General features: G+C 51.5%; 9 protein-coding genes across 9 annotated transcripts; 1 reads left to right on the top strand and 8 right to left on the bottom strand.

The window, feature by feature from the left end:
• Positions 1-370: 370 nt before the first annotated feature.
• BJX68DRAFT_276413 (uncharacterized protein) lies at positions 371-3,634 on the bottom strand (the record flags this gene model as incomplete). The annotated part of the gene is made up of 1 exon (XM_071048090.1): positions 371-3,634. The coding sequence occupies one exon, from the start codon at positions 3,632-3,634 to the stop codon at positions 500-502; it is 3,135 nt and encodes a 1,044-aa protein (XP_070897969.1). The 3' UTR covers positions 371-499.
• Positions 3,635-4,766: 1,132 nt separating this feature from the next.
• Positions 4,767-5,639, top strand: BJX68DRAFT_267848 (RNA ligase/cyclic nucleotide phosphodiesterase; the record flags this gene model as incomplete). The annotated part of the gene is made up of 1 exon (XM_071045925.1): positions 4,767-5,639. One exon carries the CDS (start codon positions 4,767-4,769, stop codon positions 5,637-5,639), a length of 873 nt encoding a protein of 290 aa, XP_070897968.1.
• Positions 5,640-5,946: 307 nt separating this feature from the next.
• BJX68DRAFT_276408 (superoxide dismutase) lies at positions 5,947-6,871 on the bottom strand. Its single transcript, XM_071048089.1, has 2 exons — positions 6,785-6,871; positions 5,947-6,720 (listed from the first exon to the last, which is right to left on the bottom strand). The coding sequence occupies exons 1-2, from the start codon at positions 6,830-6,832 to the stop codon at positions 6,124-6,126; spliced, it is 645 nt and encodes a 214-aa protein (XP_070897967.1). The 5' UTR covers positions 6,833-6,871; the 3' UTR covers positions 5,947-6,123.
• Positions 6,872-7,075: 204 nt separating this feature from the next.
• BJX68DRAFT_239060 (uncharacterized protein) lies at positions 7,076-7,889 on the bottom strand. The gene is made up of 2 exons (XM_071040461.1): positions 7,547-7,889; positions 7,076-7,442 (listed from the first exon to the last, which is right to left on the bottom strand). The coding sequence occupies exons 1-2, from the start codon at positions 7,765-7,767 to the stop codon at positions 7,175-7,177; spliced, it is 489 nt and encodes a 162-aa protein (XP_070897966.1). The 5' UTR covers positions 7,768-7,889; the 3' UTR covers positions 7,076-7,174.
• A 497-nt stretch (positions 7,890-8,386) lies between these two features.
• BJX68DRAFT_105744 (uncharacterized protein) lies at positions 8,387-9,044 on the bottom strand. The gene has a single exon (XM_071035822.1). The coding sequence runs from the start codon at positions 8,808-8,810 to the stop codon at positions 8,451-8,453; it is 360 nt and encodes a 119-aa protein (XP_070897965.1). The 5' UTR covers positions 8,811-9,044; the 3' UTR covers positions 8,387-8,450.
• Positions 9,045-10,993, bottom strand: BJX68DRAFT_105743 (glycoside hydrolase family 47 protein). The gene is made up of 3 exons (XM_071035821.1): positions 9,643-10,993; positions 9,415-9,589; positions 9,045-9,368 (listed from the first exon to the last, which is right to left on the bottom strand). Exons 1-3 carry the CDS (start codon positions 10,897-10,899, stop codon positions 9,280-9,282), a joined length of 1,521 nt encoding a protein of 506 aa, XP_070897964.1. The 5' UTR covers positions 10,900-10,993; the 3' UTR covers positions 9,045-9,279.
• Positions 10,994-11,838: 845 nt separating this feature from the next.
• BJX68DRAFT_267844 (SGNH/GDSL hydrolase family protein) lies at positions 11,839-12,835 on the bottom strand (the record flags this gene model as incomplete). The annotated part of the gene is made up of 3 exons (XM_071045924.1): positions 11,839-11,855; positions 12,008-12,497; positions 12,569-12,835. 3 exons carry the CDS (start codon positions 12,833-12,835, stop codon positions 11,839-11,841), a joined length of 774 nt encoding a protein of 257 aa, XP_070897963.1.
• A 1,996-nt stretch (positions 12,836-14,831) lies between these two features.
• On the bottom strand, positions 14,832-15,680 carry BJX68DRAFT_239056 (uncharacterized protein). The gene has a single exon (XM_071040460.1). It carries the CDS (start codon positions 15,667-15,669, stop codon positions 14,983-14,985), a length of 687 nt encoding a protein of 228 aa, XP_070897962.1. The 5' UTR covers positions 15,670-15,680; the 3' UTR covers positions 14,832-14,982.
• Positions 15,681-16,237: 557 nt separating this feature from the next.
• On the bottom strand, positions 16,238-18,061 carry BJX68DRAFT_267843 (nucleoside phosphorylase domain-containing protein; the record flags this gene model as incomplete). Its single annotated transcript, XM_071045923.1, has 2 exons — positions 16,238-17,045; positions 17,097-18,061. The coding sequence occupies 2 exons, from the start codon at positions 18,059-18,061 to the stop codon at positions 16,238-16,240; spliced, it is 1,773 nt and encodes a 590-aa protein (XP_070897961.1).
• Positions 18,062-18,102: the final 41 nt, after the last annotated feature.

Here is an 18,102-nt window from a genome sequence, read left to right as displayed (position 1 = left end):
TGCTGGATAAGCTCTCCTGTACTCTCTTTGCGTGGTGCATATGGGGAGAGAGATGCTAGTACGACCTGTCAATAGCCGGGAAATCGATCAGGGCTATAGTTTGTTTGTCGAATGCTGGAACTGCCAGGACAGACGAGACCAGCCTGTCAATCTACCTAATCACGGATTTCATGCAAGCACTTTGGGGTTGAGGCCCGCGTTTCCTGCCTTATAGATAAGTGATTAGATAAAGTAAGTAGACGGAACGTATCATTCAATAAGAGTGTCCCATATTGAACTTCGTCATAGCCTGTTCTGGCGGCGCTCCTGACTCAAACCTGTCGAAGAATAAAATGGGCCCTTTCTTTCTCACGAATCACGCTCAACAAGGTGTTGCCGTATGAGTCTGATATTCTCAAGCATGGCCGGAATCTAGCTAGCTAGCATTCCTTATGAAAATCATATACGATGCTCGTCTTACAACTCCACAGGTGGGCATAGCACAGTATATGTGCTGTAACTAGTCACTACCCTCTGAATAAGGCGGCGACGGATCACCAACAGCATCCTCGTAGGACAACAGGCCGGCTCCAGGCGGCACGAGGGTCGACTCCGAATCCATTCTCTGCCGCAAGGCAACGCCGAGTCTCTCACGTAGAACATCCTCCCCCGCCTGCGCAAGGCTTGCATATTGCTTCGCTTCCGCATCGCGACCTTGTGACCTGTAAATGGTTGCAAGAGACTTCTGCGACTCGATTCTGTCGCGGTGCGCTTCGTCGAGGGCTTCCATGTCACGAGCTACGGCTCGTTCGAAGAGGGTCTCGACGGGACGATACTTGGTATCCTTCACGTCCTCCAGAGTCAGCCCACTTAGCAGCTGGTCGGTGTGGGACTTTCGCTTCTGGGCAGAAAGGGTCCGTGCGGAGATTTCCAGGGCCTCTTCCAGCCTGCCGGAGTTCCAGAGCAGACTCACCAGCCGCTCCACGGTGCGTAGTGTATAAGGATTATCGACGCCGAGCTTCTTTTCCCGCCCTTCAAGTGTAGTACGATACAACTCTTCTGCCTCGCGCACCTTTCCCCACCGGTCACATAATATTGCGTAGTTCATTGTGGCTTTCAGGGTGTCTGGATGCTGCAGACCTAGCACACGCGCCGACCGCTCGATGACATCGCGGAATGCTTCCTCGCCGTCTTCGTATCGCTGTAACTCGCGCAGATTGATTGCCATGAACATCTTGGTGGAGAGCGCAGTGGGGTGGTCGGCATGGAGCTTGGCGGCAACCTCGAGGCTGGCCTTCTCGTAGAGTGTGGTGGCCAGGTCATACCGTGCCTGTGCGCGGTATGTATTTGCCAGATTGACCATACAGTGTAGAGCCTCTAGATGACTTGCGAGACCTTCTGCTCGGTACCCGGCAAGAACCATATCGTACAGCTCAATTGCCTTCTCATGCTGGCCCTGATTACGGTATACCTGGGCCAGGAGCTCACGTGTATTGAGCACGTCTAGATCATTAGTAGGTAGAAAGATTGCTTGTTGACGAAGAATATCATTGTAGATGGTGACTGACTCGTCATAGCGTCCTTGCTTGAACAATGAGCGAGCAAGATTCTTCGACATGTGGAGTTTCGTTCCCTGATCAAATCCGGTATCCGAGCTCAATAGCCGCGAAATGGTCTCCTCGACATCCCTGTAGCGGCCTTGAAGAAGGAAGATGTCCGTGAGTTGCACCTGTGTGCACGCAATCTTTGTGCTGTCCAGCTGAACCTTGGTATCGGCGTGTAGGACATCCTTGCAAATCCTTTCGGCCTCCTCGTAACGTCCGTTGTCGGCATAAAAGGTGGATATCACTTTCAAAGCGGTACGCAGTTCATGGTACATAGGTCCATCCGCCCAGTCTCTTGCATATTTGGCCTGAAGTTCCAGACTGGCGTCGACATGGGATAGAGCTTGCAGACGGACCTTCAGCGGCCAATTGCAATAGTCGATACCGGCTGCCTTTATGTAGTAACTGAGAAGAAGAAGTGCCTCGATACAGCGGTCGCGACGTTCGCTTCTTGGTATCCTCAGCTGAATCCAGTCGCGTACGAGCGGATGTAGAGAAAGTGTGCAGAATCCCGCGGTGTCCACGTCGTCATCGCCATCACTAGTAGAACCGCCGCTATAGCGTACAAGCGATAGATCTGCGAGAAAGACAACAGTATCCTGATATCCAAACTTGTCCCACTTGGGCCCGTCCGCAAAAGCATCTATCCACGGCGGAAATGTCGCACTGACTGCTTGCAGCCCTTCAAAATACGCTTGAAACATCTCCATCCGAACATAAAGCGGAGCGAAGAAGGCAAGGGTACTGAGAAAGTCCGCAAGACAATCCCCAATGGGACTGTGCTCCAATGCCTGAAGGAACGACATCTCCCAAGTGGTGAACACGCTTAGGGGTGTCTCATTCCCATCGCCGCCAAGAGACCTTTGGTATTCCCAGATACTCGGTACATCTTTGAGGATCTTCTCCTTTCGGTTCTTGTAGTGGTCGAGGAAGTCCTCCGGGCTGATCTTTCGTGACCTGATATAGGCAGCGCTTTGATCAATTGCGAGCGGCAAGTATCCAAGCAGTTTGACAACCGCTCTTGACTGAGTCAAATTTGCAATTGTCCGAGGATGACCCGTCCGTTCAAGGAGAAGCTCAACTGCGTCCGCTTCACTCATACCATCGACAGGAATCAGAGTTCCCAAGGGAGCGACATCGGCATGTCTTGTCGTCATGATAGCAGCTCCTCTCGCCGAATTGGGCGCGTAATCAAGGATATTCTTGACTTTATGCGGCCAGTCGTAGTTGTCAAAGACAAGTAACCAATGGCCACCTTTCTTTTCAATGACAGTATGAACAAAGGTAACCTGCGCCTGGATGTTCGGAAAACTGCGCTGTTCTCCAGAAAGCGCGAGGATATTCTTTGCAATCTCCGCGAAGCTCCTCTGAATCGAGATTGTCGAGATACTATTTATCCACAGGATTGTCTCAAAGTGTGAACGTGTTTTCTCGAGTCGACAATATTCAATCGCAAGGCTGGTTTTGCCTTGCCCGCCCATACCAAGCAGGACGGCGACGTTTGTGTCTCTGCCTTGCGCTTTGACAACGCGGTCAATTGCCTCCAGGGTGTCCTTGCGTCCGACAAATTTGGCCCGACCGAGCGAGGGAAGGTGATAGTACGCCGGTGATGGAGGGGGCGGAGCTGCCTTGAAGGACGCCTGCGCCCCGAGGTACAGCGTGAGCGTTGTCTTGTAACTTTCAAGTTCTGCCTTGCACTCCTTGGCTTTGTCCTCCGCACCAACACTGCGTAGGGCTTTCAGAACTTTTGACGCGACCGAGTCTCCGCGCTCGGGGAGGACTTTTGTGAGGATCTGGTTCAGGGTTGTCAGGTTGCGAATGCACCCGTTGAGCACTTGTTCCAGCCGCTGGTCAGGATTTACGGTCGGGTCGCTCTGCAAGTCACGAAAGAGCTCTGCCAACAGAGGTATCTGCGTTGATAATTCTCGGTATGTTGTTGGAACGTTCGAGGCGGATTTGCAATACTTTTGGATGCGCGATGACACGGCGAAAGCAAGGGTGAGGAACTGGACTGTTGTCCCCGCAATACTTGCAGCCGAAATCGGATCCATCATGGCGGTACCACCCCCAAACTCTCCGGGAATCGCGTGATAGTAGGCTATGTGGAACCATGTACAGGAGTTGAAACTGCGAGGCCAGTCGGACGTCCATGTCTGGCCCTCTTAATCGCCGGCTGTATGAGCCTCTCGCCCACAACAGCATTGCATGTGTCGGCTAGGATTGTGATTGAGCTGACGCTGCATTCTGATTAGCAAAGGCCCTTGTTGATATCAGAGCGTTCTACAATACATATTTCAGTCCTTCCATACTGATCAAAGAAGAACTTTTTTCCCAGCCTTGTCCTAATCCACCCGACAACCCTTGGCTGCGGGAGCTCAGGTCACGCGGAGAGACCGTGGTGAGGCCGAAGCGGCTTATACAATTGGTGCTGGCGATCAAACATGCAGAAGTTGCAAGCCACCAGTATGCACGAGTCCATTACAGGATATACCCCGCAGGGGGTCAGTTATAACTAGGCGGATTCATCAGCAGTTTCCAAGCCTCTCGTTGTCAAGCAGTAAGCAAGGCTATACCCACCAACTTGAACCAGGGTGTGCTACTCAGGCACTGGTTATCGCCGCCGCATCTAATGCCAGCTGCACCTCAGCCGCGCATGCCCGAAGCCAATAGCCTGTACACGTGGTCTGGCTTGGAACGGGTGGTGTCGGCTGCAATGCCTGTACCAGCCAGTTGCTGTCAACATCAAACTGAGAGCTGACGTTCGATAACGGGAAGCTACCACACCATTTAGCAAATAATGGCTTGCTTATTGCAAACCTGATTTGCTTTCCCTCTCTTCCAGGTTGCACGTCGGCCTTTCTCGACAGGGGACTGTACGCCATGGCGGGAAGCACCAGGAAGAATTCCAGTCGGTCAAGCAGGTTCGATATGGTGCGGGCGCCCGATTATCATTTTTTGCAACGACCAATTGAGATTTGAACAGTTCTCAGCCTTGAATCGGGCGCTCGATGCGGCAGCCTCATCCAATATTGGCAACTCTCCATGGCGGCTGGCCTCAAGCCCTGGAGACACAATCAGGTTAAAACAAGCGTCTCTCCCATTTTCGAATCTGACACACCATCAAGATAGCGGTGTCAATTTCCAAGTTATCGTCCCCTGCACAGCAACTGCTACACAAAAGCCATGGCTGACCATTCAATGCCCCCAGGCTCAATCAAAAAATTCTGGCCCAACGGCGTCAGCAAGGTTTACCGCGGCCACTCCGTAATCTGCCACCTGCCCGAGGACTCGCCCCTCCGAGAAACAATCCAAGAGGTCCATGAGGCACTCGCTGAGCTTGACTTTGCGGGTACCACGTTCCCAGGCGAGGCGCTGCTCCCCGAAACAAGCTGGCACATGACCGTGTTCATCTGTGTGCGCGACCTTGAGCGCACTCCAAACGTCATGCCGGGTGACGGATACGCCGACGACATCAAATACGAGTCCGGTCTAACGGGTCCGTACGAGGACTGGTTGGAGTACACGAGGTCCGTACTCGAAGACCTCGAGCTTGACGAGTCATCGAAGCCGCCGTACCGTCTCGCGGTCCAGCGGAAAATTCCGGAGATCACGCATAGTGTTGCATTGTCCTTGCAGCCGCTGCCAGACTCGGGGTCCTTGGTGGGCCTGCGGGAGGAGTTGTCGAAGGCCACGGGGATCAGGCACCTGAATCATGATTCTTTCAAGTTTCACATCACCTTGGCGTATATGACGAGGGTGTTAAGCGAGGAGGAGAAGAGTATTATTAGGGGTGTTGTGGAGGAGATTCTCGCGGATGCGCCTGAGACAGTCGAGTTCAAGGAAGTGAGCCTGTGTTCGTTTCAAAATATGCAAGCGTTCAATGTAGAGGTGACGTTGGCGGATGCAGAAGACGACGATGAGGATGAGGAGGAAGAGGAGGAGGATGATGATGTCGACGAAGATGATGAGGATGAGGAAGAGGAAGAGGACGATGACGATGAAGAAAGTGGTGTTGGTCATGGTGCCTCAGGCTCCCATCGCTCCTTCCATCGCTAGTGCTCGCTCTGGCAATCTTCTTCATGCGCTACGGGGCCTGGCTCCACAGTACTAGTCTAGGGTGATTGCCAAATGCAATTCCGATATGGTTCCAGTTGCAGGGGTAGTATCTCCATTTTGCCAAGGCATCTATGATATGGTAGGGGCAAGGCTCTGTATCGGGCATCTTCCATCGAGTTGCGGTCTCGCTGAGCATTTCTCCCAGTCAAGGGCCACCTTAATCAATATCTGAGGAATAAATGACTATGCCTCCACCAAATCGTGGTGACGTAGTAATTGTAGATTGACTTTATTCAAAGCTGACTTTGCGTGACTATGGACTTGGGAAGATGTGGTCGTTTCTTTCAATGAGAGGAACCTGTAGGACAGACCATTGACCAATTTCCTCTGCCAATACTTGGTTAAAGAGAATACAACCATCAGGTATACTCAAGGCGGACAAGTAGCAACGTCTAGAGACCAAGAATAAAGCCAAAGACCTTATTCAAAGCTTAACTCCCCCAACCTCACTCTCAACGCCACTAACATACCTCCCCTCCGCAACCGCCCAGTTAATCACCTTCCAAACGCCCTCCACATACCCAGCCTTATTATTCAAATACTGCAGATAATACGCATGCTCCCACATATCAACCCCAAAAACCGGAACAGCCCCCGTAACGGGATCCTGATCCTTGGTCGTCACAATCTCCAACTTCCCCTTGCCACCCACCTTATCAGTAACAAGCCACCCCCATCCACTCCCCTGAATACCTAGAAGAACAGCATTGAACGCCTTGATGAACTCATCGACGGAGCCGAACTGCGCCTCGATGACGGCCTTGAGTGTAGGAGCCGCAGAGTCTATCTTCGTCGCGGAGCTCTCGTAGGGGGCGAGGTTCTTCCAGAAGAGGGAGTGGTTGATGTGGCCGCCGCCGTTGAATTTGATCTTTGCCTGCAGGGCGATGAGTTCGGGGATGTTTTGCGTGGATAGGGCGGTTTCTTGGGAGGCGAAGGCGGCGTTGAGGTTGTTGACGTAGGTCTGGTGGTGCTTTGTGTGGTGCAGGGTCATTATCTGGGAGGAGATGACGGGTTCGAGGGCCTGATTGTGTTAGTATCGACTCAAGAGAGAGGGAGGGCCGAGAGAAGAGAAAAGGAAGGCTTACATTGTAATCATAAGGAAGGGGAGGGAGTGTGAACTTTTGGTCAGACATCTTGGATGAGCAGGAAGAGATAGAGAGAAAGATGCGAGATGAAGAACAAAGCAGAAGATAAGAAGAAGAATCAAGGAGGGGTAGCGGGGTATACCTCGCACTGCTTATATACCAACTCCTCCAACCCAGACCCATGGGGACCCCCTGAGCACGTTTGAGCACATTGATTACATACCAGCACAGCAAGCCCAACCCAGCCCACCTGGCAGCCAATCTCTCAAAGTACTGAACAAATCATATCAATTCCTACACACCCTAACTCCGCTAAACCCCAAGGTACATGCAGATCCATCAAACTATCTAATCCAACATAAAAGTGATCTAATCCAGGATACAAATGATCTAATCATACCCAACAATGCCATTCCCCATCGGAATGACCTCACCTGCCTGCCCCGTCGCAAACACCGTCACCTGGCGCCCGACGATGCCCCTCTCTGAAACTCCGAGGTCAAGGCGTTCGGGGAGCGAGAATTCGAGTTCGGAGGACGAAAGGGCTGCTGATTTCGATTGTGATGTTGAGAAGTGTGGTTGTAGTTGGAATTGGTGCAGTGGTTGGGATTTTGGTGACAATAGTGTTGAGGGGGTGAGTGTTAGGTCGCCGTGGCGTCTATAGCAGTGCTCAGATTAGTTTTCGAGGTTCTTGATTCCATTTCGTTTTGTTTCGTTTCTAATCCGTTTGAAATGACGGGTAGGAAAGAAAGGGTGCCATACTCAATCCTCAGATCAATCCCACGACAGGCACGAAAGATATCAATCATCGACGTATCTTTACTCCGGAAGACTGCTGTTGTCTGCATGCTGTCGCTATCTGACTCCCGGAAGAAGAGGGAGTAGTTTGCTGTTGCGGGATGCGCGGTGCTGCTGCTTGGGTGTCGGGGTGGGAACATGATGGCGATGCGGTGGCCGGTGCTGGGGCGGGGGATTCCACACATTCTGTTCTTTCTTGATTCTTATCTGTTGTATGCTGAGGCTGAGTATTGGGGAGTTGTGGTGGGCTTGAGGTTTGGTTGTAGATATAGACGTTTTATGGAGGAGAGTTGTATGTTGTCTACTCTAAATCCTGGGGAGTTAATTCTTATAAGGCTCTACATGTCTAACCTCCTGATTTAAAGGAATCAATAATGAGGGAATTATCAGTCACCAAGGTACACCAGATTCCCATCCAACCATTGTCCGGGAGCAGTGGACAAAGTTGTTGTCTACAAGGTGCTCAAATCTGCTCAAAATATAGCAGAGCTAGGCGATTTCGGGCCTAGTGTACCATAACCTTGCCGGGCTTACTAGCTGGAAGTAGACTAGGTCACAGAGCGCAGGGTCCCCACATGGGTTGGCAAAGTATCAGCCACGTGATAACCATGACCTGCCCAAGCTTTGGAGTGAATAGCTTGGTTTAATTCCCAGAATGTTATTTGGTACTTCGCCAAATCTTGCGAGTGCCAGCTATCAAGGTTCAGCAGAAGAGCTTGGTTGGGTGGGCTGTCATCAACGAGCATTACCCCCGAGAGCGCCCGAGCCAATGATCATTTGACCCAGCGGACTCAGTGGGGTCTACCACCAGATACATTTAGGAACTTGGTCATCAAATATTGACGTCAATTGAAACAGAGTTTGTACATTATCCAACAGTCTCTGTTAATGAGCTCAGGGGAGCTTTTGGGATCCCGAAACTGATGCGCGGGCTTAAGGATGTCGTTGTTACGGGGAAAGTGATATATCTAGGCACCCGGATACACCGGCCTGGGTTGTTGTTAAGGCGAACCAATACGCGCGGGATCATGGCCTTCGCCAGTGTACTGTGTACCGGGGGGTGTGAAATGCGAGTATGCGGGACCTTGAGCGGGGTATTATTCCCATGGCAAGAAATGAGTGGTTGGCGCCGTATGGGGTCTTGAATCAGGGGCGGTTCCAGACGGTGGAGAAGGAGAGAGAGAGGGAGGAACATAATAGAAGGAAGTTCATTCCACTCTCGGAACATGATAAGAACGTTTCGAACTTCCGAGGGTGCTATAGGATGTGCCAATAGAGTGGAGTTGTTGCAGATTGCGCTGGCGTATGTTTTGCAGAAGACGCCGTATGTGTTTCCGATTGTTGGTGCGAGGAAAGTCGTCCATTTGAAGGGGGTTATTCCAGCGATTGGAATTACGCTGTCAGATGATGAGATTGAGAAGACCGAGTCGGCTTATACTTTTGACACCGGATTCGCACATACCTTCCTTAGCGGCACGCTCTTCACCGTGGACGCGCCGAAAGGAGGATACGGGCCAGGAGATGTCCGGTTGACCAAGCCACTTGCACGTTTGACTGGTTGAGCCTCCAAAGGCCATTCAATGGATCAGGCCAAAGGTGACTAAGGTCATACATCAAGCAGCTCGGTATGGCTGGTGATTACAATGGATTCCACATTGCAGAGAAGACAATCTCGTGCTTTTTATATGCGTCTATAACTACTCGCCTCTGTACACCTTGATCGGATGGGCCTCGGTGTTGAATACCCAAGTGTTTTTGCTGCCCCGCTGCACCTGCCACTCGTCCTCTGCTGAAGTTAGTGATTGCCAGAGAATTTCAAAAAGCGTACGTACCCGGCGCAAATGTCAGATAGATGTATTTGAGCACCTCGGCAAAGATGAAGCTCTCCTGGTTATCGACCTGATTACCGCCTTTGGCCGCGTTCACATCTGTCAGACCGGCGAATCCAGAGCCAGTCCGGCAGTACTTGTTGATGGAAGTGAAAGCATTCCACACCCATTCCCGGTACTACAACTGTTAGCATATTTTATAAGAATTGTCTATAAAGGTTGCAAGCGTACCTCTTCGTTGCCGGTAACGCGCCAGGCATAGTAGAAACTCTCAACCACTTCCGGGCGCAGGTTGTACGATCCCTGTGTAATGTAGAATCCGTGTTGCTCGTACAGGTCCCGCTGCGAGCCGAGAACATGACTGGGGTCCCAGCTAAATGACTCGGGTCCAATTCCAGTCACGGTCGCACTGTAGGTCTCGTGGCATGACTTTACCAGTTGAAGACCAAAGTCGGTAAAGTCCTTGCGGTCTAGCACAGTTCCACCAAGCAAAAAGTTGCCACCATCAAAGCATGTCAAATGCCCGCTGACAAAACTAAACTGGTGATCGTTGTAATTGGCCAGGTATACCAGATCCTGGCGCGGCGAAGGGTGCGACGCCAAGTATTTCATGCTCGACTCGGCAGCGGCCACCCAGCGGTCGCGGTAAAAGCTAAAGCGTTCCGGGTCATACACGAACATCTTGATCAAGTACTCGTAGTAAGAGTCGTGACCACCGCCCCAACTAACATGGCCATCAGCGAACTCGCCAGTTGTGATGTTGATAGTGTGGCCCAGCAGGCCAGGGAATGGCTGGTACTCTTCCGGCGACGGGTGCAAGAGATAATCTTGGGCCTTCTGGCTTAGCCGAGCATACTCATCATCACCCGTCAAGTCCGACAGACGTGTCCACTCCATCACCAGTGTCCCAGTCACGGCCAGCCCGTTGACCGGATTGCCATCATTCCCATGTGTCATTATATCAATCACGTTATGTGGAACGCCGGAAGGGGTGTCGAACGCGAATTTGAGTACGTCGGCGAGGTTCTTCGACTGTTTGAGGAGCACGTCGACTTTGCTCTCATCCACCAGTCCCGACGCAGGCCCCTTGAGCAGATCGTATCCGGACAGCATACCGGCGAGATATCGGATCGTGGTCTCGAACAAGCTTACTTCTGAATCTGTTTTGGAGTAATCGATAGTGCCGATGTGATCGATAATTTGGTCAACGATGGTCGCGTTCCTCATAATAATAGCGGTGGACAGGGCATCGACGGCCGACGCGCCCCAGCCGTTTCGGGAATTTCCATAACCATTGGAAATCGGGTGTAGCTCATCGTTGGGAAAGGCGTGTTCGTAGTAACCGTCCCAGGCATGGGAAAAGGCCTCTTTGATCGCGGTCGCACGGGAGTTGTCACTGCGATCGACGAGTTGCGAGTCTGAATAAAATGGCACGGCGGCCGCAGCCAGGGTCGCAAGGGCCGGCAGGCCCAGGAGCTGAGTACGCATCGTCAGGGAGCGAACGGGAGCAATCAACACCCGCAAAAGAGTGGAAAGCAAAGCCAAAACAGACGGTGGCGGCCGAGCTGAAAGTAAGCAGAGAAAAGAGCGACAATTTCAGTCAACAGCGTCTGAGATGACGCTAATGGAGAGGGGAAGTGGAATCGGAGAGTGCCAGCTCCAGCGGAGGTGGAGCCTCAGCGACCCCCGAAAATCCAGGGACTCACGCGACAGGGCCGCTCATCGAGCAATGAGACTGGGCAGCGCTGCCGTGTTGTGTTGCATGAATGCATTTGATTGCTCAGATTCAGAATTCCTCCTCCGATCCCCGTCATTGACTCTGCAGATCAAAGATCGACGCTTTACTCCGGACAAATACGCTCATCTTTGAGCCGTGTTTTTGTTGTGGTTGATGTTTTTTGAGGATCGCGTCCTGAGGCAGCAACCCTCGATCCGCGGCGCCGTGGCGGCCCAGCGCGCTTCCCCTGTCACCGATAGTGTGGCCAGGGGCGGCTGAAGCTAACTTTATTAGGGCTAGATCAATTGACCCTGCCGCTATTAATAGGCCACTAGCGGTTTGCACAGCTCTGCTTGTGCAGCGCACTGTGCAGCCTGTGTTCCTTTTTTGCCCTCTTGAACATCTCCTCTACCTGAATCCTTTTTCTCTTTGTTTTCTTGACTCCCTTCCACTATCTCTAAGCATGGAGAAACTTACTTTACTAGAGATTGCCGCAACACAACAAAGATTTATTATGCGCGCCACAGCGCATTCCAACCTATTATTATGATTGAATGTCCTAACGAACGCAGCCGCCCCCAAGAATGAGCAACCGAGTCCGTGACTCCGCGGAATCTGTACCTTTGGCCAGGATTTCAACAGAAGCAATCACAGGTCACCACTGGCCATACATTCTATTCCCGACCGAGCAGCTGTAGGAGCCCTCGGTGTCAGCGGACACCAGGAGCTACAGGTGTTAGCTCAAGGAAAGTTGTCTTTAACATAAGATAGAATTCATTAAGCCACTCAACAGCCAGATCCGGTGTAAGTATGAAGAGATCTTCCTCATCGTCTCAAGCTACAGATCATCTCCCCGCCTCCTATCACACGACAACCCACCATTCAAAGACGCCCGCCGCGGGATAAGCCCCTGCCGCGCCGCGTCCAAAATCGCATCGTGCCATATCCGCGCCATCTTCGCATACCCGCTATCACCAGGATGCGTATCATCCACCTGCCCGCCCTGCGTGAAATCCTCCGGGTATACAAGCCCGCTCATCTCGGCGAGGACAATCCTCGTCCCCTGCCCACGCATCGTCCGGACGAGCGCTCGATACTGGTCGTTTACGGCGGGCGTGTTGCGCGAAATGTCGGCGTTCCCTGATGGGAGGAGCGTGGATAGCACGATGAGTGTATCGCGCATGTCTGCTGCGGAGAGTATGTTTTCGATTAGCGAGCGCATGCGCGCGCCTGCGTTGGGGATGTCGATATTTAGCCGGCAGTCGTTTGTGCCGGCGTTTATGAGGACGATGTTTGGTCTGCAGGGGAGGGAGGGGGAGGTTGCGGCGCGGACTTGGTCGATCGTGTTTCCGGGGCGAGCTTCGACGTCCTGCGCTCGTGCATCAGTAAGAGAAGCTGCACGGCGTCTGGAGCTAGATAGGTTGGATCGCAGCTACGTACATTATCCCTCATATTCCCACTATTCTGGCTTCCGACCATATTCACCTCCCACCCCTCGGATCGCAATTGGTCTTTGAGTCGCCTGCGAAATCCATTGCCGTCGGACGAGTGTACGCCATATGTGATTGACGCGCCGAGAGGGAGAATCCGAAGTGGAATATTGGGTGATTGGCGTTTATCGAGCTCAATGTCTGAAGGAATTGCCCGGCCAAGCGCAACCTGCCAGTGCGCGAGAAGTACAAAAAACCAAATTGAAAACCGAAGCATTATGAAAAGTTGAACAGTAGTCGCAATCCCGACCTCTCCAGAATAAAATGCTAAAAATCCCGCTTCGAGCCCGCCGACCATATATAACCGATGTTTCTTTTCGTTGTCTCTTCGTTGATTTTCTTTCCTTTTTCCAGATCCCTTTCTCCAAACGCAGGTAGGGGTACCCGATGACAGTCTATTTGTAGCGATTCGCTGCGAGCGACGCTGTACTCGGTACTCCGTAGCTAAGGTAGCCAAGACCGCTCTGCCCGAAATTAGGGCACGGGCTTGGGTGTTACGCAAACGGAACTTTGCAGTAGAATCTATTCCGTAAATGGGAAACAGAGTGACTGGGCTTTGTTTTCCTCGAGATTAGACCCCGCCCAGATTGAAAGAATGCACCGGGCTCAGCGAACGCCTGCAGTCTTATGTCAGATGCCAGATGTTTTCTGCAGTGGTCGGGTAGTATCTCCGCGCGAGGCTGCGAGCGCATGAAGGGGGTCTTAGTTATCATTCAAGGGTCGCGGCGGTCATTTGATTGATCAGTTGATTCCTTGCTTCTGAAAAGCTTTCCTTGATTTGGTATATAAACCAGCCATCTTTGTCTTTCCTGAAAAACAAATATGTCATATTGTCAAGGGCCCTGATGCGAAGCCTGCCTCCACAAAGAGCTTCAACATATACATGTGTGGTGGTCATCTGTTCATCGGCATGCCATTAGTTAAAACCCCGGCAGTTCTGTAGACGAGATTGAGCAACACACTTCTCCAGCTATCTATGCAATGCGTGTGACGTGTCAGCGAAGCGGGTCCGGGGGTGGGAAAACGGAGTATATCCCCGGTGTCTTGCATCCCAATCTGGCCGATGATCACCACGGACCCTGATGAGAATCAATCTTACTTATCAAGAAGTAAGCTACCTTCTTAAGATTGCTTGGCTCGCGTAGTGTGTGTACCTGGGCCACGATCTCCAGCCGCTGAACTCAAATCTCCCGTGTGGCGTATCCCGGACGACGAGTCGATTGAGTAGGGACACAGGTCGCTACCAACTCGAGGTCAGACCAGCAGCGCTACTTTTCAGAGCGCAGATAAAATGACATCCACGCTTTGATTCTTTGTCGGCATAATTTAGGTTGTGTAACCGATTCTGGCAGCTGACGGACGATTGGTCGGATGATTATACACGTGCGGCTTTGCTGGAGGAGACTCGGATATGAAAGGCAAGTGATCCAGGGATGGTGTGTTGATCACGCGCGAATTTGGGTTACAATGTGATAAGTATACTTACTTGCAGATAGTATAACTACGTGGGCTCATGTGGCCCCTCCTTTCGTCGTGGCTGTGACAGGAAGGAGGCTCTTTGGCAGTATCACTCGTGGTCCCTGTGGTAGCTGTCGGAGGGAGTCCAGAGTTAAACCCTCTCTTTCAGATTCGTTACACAGTGGTACACTACCACAAATGCCGCTCCTCAATATCAGCACCGATAAGTGTTCTAATCCTACCAATCCCATGCACATGAACCTTCCAATTCCCCCTCTCAGCCGCTCCCAGCGCAGCTCTCCAACGCTTTGTGGATTTGTACACCCCGTGCTATCCGAACCCTATTTGGGAACCCCATTTCACATCCATGATAACCCGCCACGGCTACCCCTCGAGATAGGCTCATCATGTTGTCGTCCATGTTAACACCGGGTATCGAGACTGTTGGACTCGGGAATACCGTACTCAATTAAGTCTGTGTGCTGGTGGCCAGGAACATTAGCAAATGTATTGGTTGTCCAGGATGGATTTGGGTCTGCTAGAAGTCAAATAGTTATTTCCAGCGTGCCTTATACGTCCTTGCCTTACACAAAGGTACGTCCATGCTTCTTATTCTATGAAATATGATCCTATTTCTCAGCGAACGTTCCTTACAATGATCCTGTTTGCCACGGCACTTGTTTCCATTCAAGCTCTAATGCATTACGGAGGGGAATCTTTCTTGAGAGGTATGGGATATAATTAATTCTTCCTTATGCCGACTATATCAGTAAAGGGCGGAGACAAGAAGGCGTGGCACACATGGACAGGAAAAATTAGTAGATTTGATAGTAGCCAGCAAGGATAACTTCCAAGGAGTAATAAGACCGTAGTAAGGATGTAAAAAGGATCTTATATCTCCCCCCTTTAGGGGTGGCGTCTCCTTATATGCTGCTTTAAATGATCCTTCCTCCCAAATACCCTCTCACAATGATTCTCAAGGCAAGGGTATGCAGCGGGTGATATATGGATGTTCTTAAGATGGCGAATAAGAGCTGCCTCAGTAAGAAAAGAGATCGAACTTCTGCAGCCTTTGTACTTGCACTTGAAAAGCGGTCGACTATGGCCTGGTGAGTCATTTGCGAACGTTGTGGGCGGGAATGGCATGCCATCCATTTCTTTGAGCTGCTCCGGATTCAACGCCCGGTTCGGGTCGTGAATACTAGAAGTATCACTCCGAGTCTGCTTGTCTCGTTCTGTGGAACGCTCTTGATCTGAGGGAGGAGGCGTGGCATTGGGCAGTGTGCCCGACGTGTCGTCGAGATGTTTCTGTTCCTGACTAACAAGTCCCCTTGTAGAGCGATGGGCGTCGAGTTGGCCGAGGCGCGCCGGCTGCAGCTGATGCCGTCGAACTTCCTTTCGCAGGCAGTGGAATTTTGACGGCCTTTCAGCTTCTGACCCTCCAGTGCAATCCTCAGATATTGTCCGTTTGATAAACAGCCCCAGCCTTGGACCCCGCCTCGCCTTAGGGGACGTTTGGCGGTCCATTTCCCGGTTGAGAAATGTAGTCGAGTTGTGACTTAGTATGACTGGTTGATGGGCCGCCAAAGACATTGAAATGTGGATGAGTAAGGGGAAGGGAAGGAGGCAGCAGAGATGGAATAGTTGTCAGGCTGCGATGAGCCTGTCGTGTTGTCGCAATTGTGGCGCAGTTATATGCAGGCCAAGCAAAGTCTTGTATATTGCGCCCCATCAGCTGCTATGGTCAGTATTCTATTGGCCCTCAAGAATATGAGTCTGGAGATCACAATGTAATATAGTATAGGATAGCTCTAGAAATGCCTTCTTGAGTCTAGGCACACAGGATAATAACCTGATATTCTTGTCCTTATATTATTCGGTGTGGATCCATCGGTACAGCACAGCACAAAACGTCAGTGCTTGGGACTGGAGAGCCTTTGCAATGAAGGCAATCGGTTTGTCAATCCGTGGTTGCCAAAAAAAAAAAATAACGGTGAGTTTGCAGTACTGTGGATACTCAATTCTCGGCCAATATAATGGATATACGGCATATATGCCTTAAAGGGTGTCGAGCTCTTTCTTGGCTCTCACACACGCAACGCGTCTTTTTTGACCTCCAGCTGGCCATACTTACCTACACGGAACAACCTCTAAATCCCAACTAGAGAGTAGGGTTTATACACTCCCACCAACTGACTCTTGCTTCGCGACGCTTCCCTTTCGGTAAGGGAGGACCGATAACCTGCACAGTTGCTTGGGGGAACGCAAGTGCCAGACTAGTAATCTCGCCCGAGTAGCTTATGAGCAGAAGCTTGAGAACTCGCATTGGCTTGTCTTTGAAGGACAGTCTGACCGCTTGTAATACCGCATGTGCAAGAGCCAGGTCCTTGACCTGTACAACAAGGAAAGAATCACCAAGCTCGTCGAAAACCCTAACCAATGTATCGGATGGGCCTCTGTTTCTACCTTGAATAACCATCGGATTCCCTGGTGATGTTCGTTGTGCCAGTTGTTGAGCAAGGCAATGCACAACCTCTCCCGCCGTCAACGGCTCATCGTATTCGGGCATGAAAGCCCAGACGACTGATTGACCTCGCCGTCTAAGGAAAGCAGCCACCTCAAATGCGAAGGTCTCTGCCCTCTGGGCTGCGCGCGAGTTCTGAGGTTCGATAATCAGAGTCGCCGAAGAGGTCGTTGGAGTGGTCATTGTAGAGGTCGTTTCCGACCACTCCTTTAAAGCTGTCATTAAGGGTACGGCTTCCGGCATAATGGGTCTCCACAGACGGCTTCTCTCAGCAAACGACTGGGCTTTGCTCCATATATCTTCCGCGCTTCTAGTTTGCGTTGTTTGACCACTGGATTGTAAAAGTGGTAGCTCGCGTGTCGTTTCGCAAGCGACGTATGTACCGTGGCCTCCGGATGTATCGAACCCTGTATATTCTACCGCTGAAGGAGGAAAGCGAGCCTCCCTGGTTCAAATTCCTTAGTGAATCATTCCAAAGCAAGAGTTTAATACGCACCGGAGATCAATTTTTCTAGTTCCGCCAACAGACTGCGCATCATAAACTCGCACGTGGTTGAGAAGAAGCTTCGCATAAGCCGCAGCTGTCGCAGCGGCATACTCCTGCCAGATCTTAGACTTGTGTGAGTCGGAATAGTCGCATATCCCCCTAATGACCAGGGAAGGCAAGACGTTGAGTATCCCGGCCGCTTCCATCTCGAAGCAAAGAAAGCCGTATTGATCTGCCAAGCGGTCCCGGAGAACTGCGTCTCTGATGACGCTGTTCCCGGATGCAATTAAACCATAGTGAAAACACGGGTATTCAAGGCTCCTTGCAGCTCGTTGGACCTGGAAGCCAAGATGGCCGTCGCAGTTTGCGTCGGGTAGACCATGTACACAATCGGGCGGAAACAAAATATCGTGCACTCTTCCCAGGTATGCATATTTTGGGTTCTGTCGCGCAATGGTTTCCAAGAACGCCTGGAGGGGGTTGATTGCGAGGTGAGGGTTCGACCTCAGGCCATTGATCGCGCTCAGCAGAACGCGCGGCGGCCTTTGAAGGGACCCTGTCTCCACGAAGCAATCATCCGGAGTCGCTTTCCCCATATCATATTGTATTACTCCCGACCGTGTCCCAGTGGGAACGCCGACCACCACATCTCCAAGGCGGATATCGTATTTGCTTGGAACCCCCCCGGCGATGCCAACCAATAAGCAAAACTGTATTGCCGGAAAGCTCATGTACATCTGAGAGGCAACGCTAGCTGCGGCATTCGTACCGTATTCTGCTGCAGGAAGGCATGTCGCAACGATTCCGTGTTTGCTCAATGTGCCGAGGGTGTAGGTGTTAGTGTCTCGAGGCAGCACTGTCACTTCTGGGTGCGTCGAGTCTAGCAGGTATCGGACTGCTAATAGCTCTTTGTCCAATGCGCATATTATACCCACGGTGTAATCGTATACGGTGGGCTTGCGAGGTTCTGTCATCTTCTTTCAATCACGACGGGATCGACTCGGAGGGCGTCTGC

Source organism: Aspergillus pseudodeflectus (genome assembly GCF_044049435.1).
Source record: "Aspergillus pseudodeflectus strain CBS 756.74 chromosome Unknown BJX68scaffold_27, whole genome shotgun sequence".
NCBI lineage: Eukaryota > Fungi > Ascomycota > Eurotiomycetes > Eurotiales > Aspergillaceae > Aspergillus > Aspergillus pseudodeflectus.
Note: the sequence above shows the minus strand (reverse complement) of the source record. Positions and strands in the feature narration are given on the sequence as shown.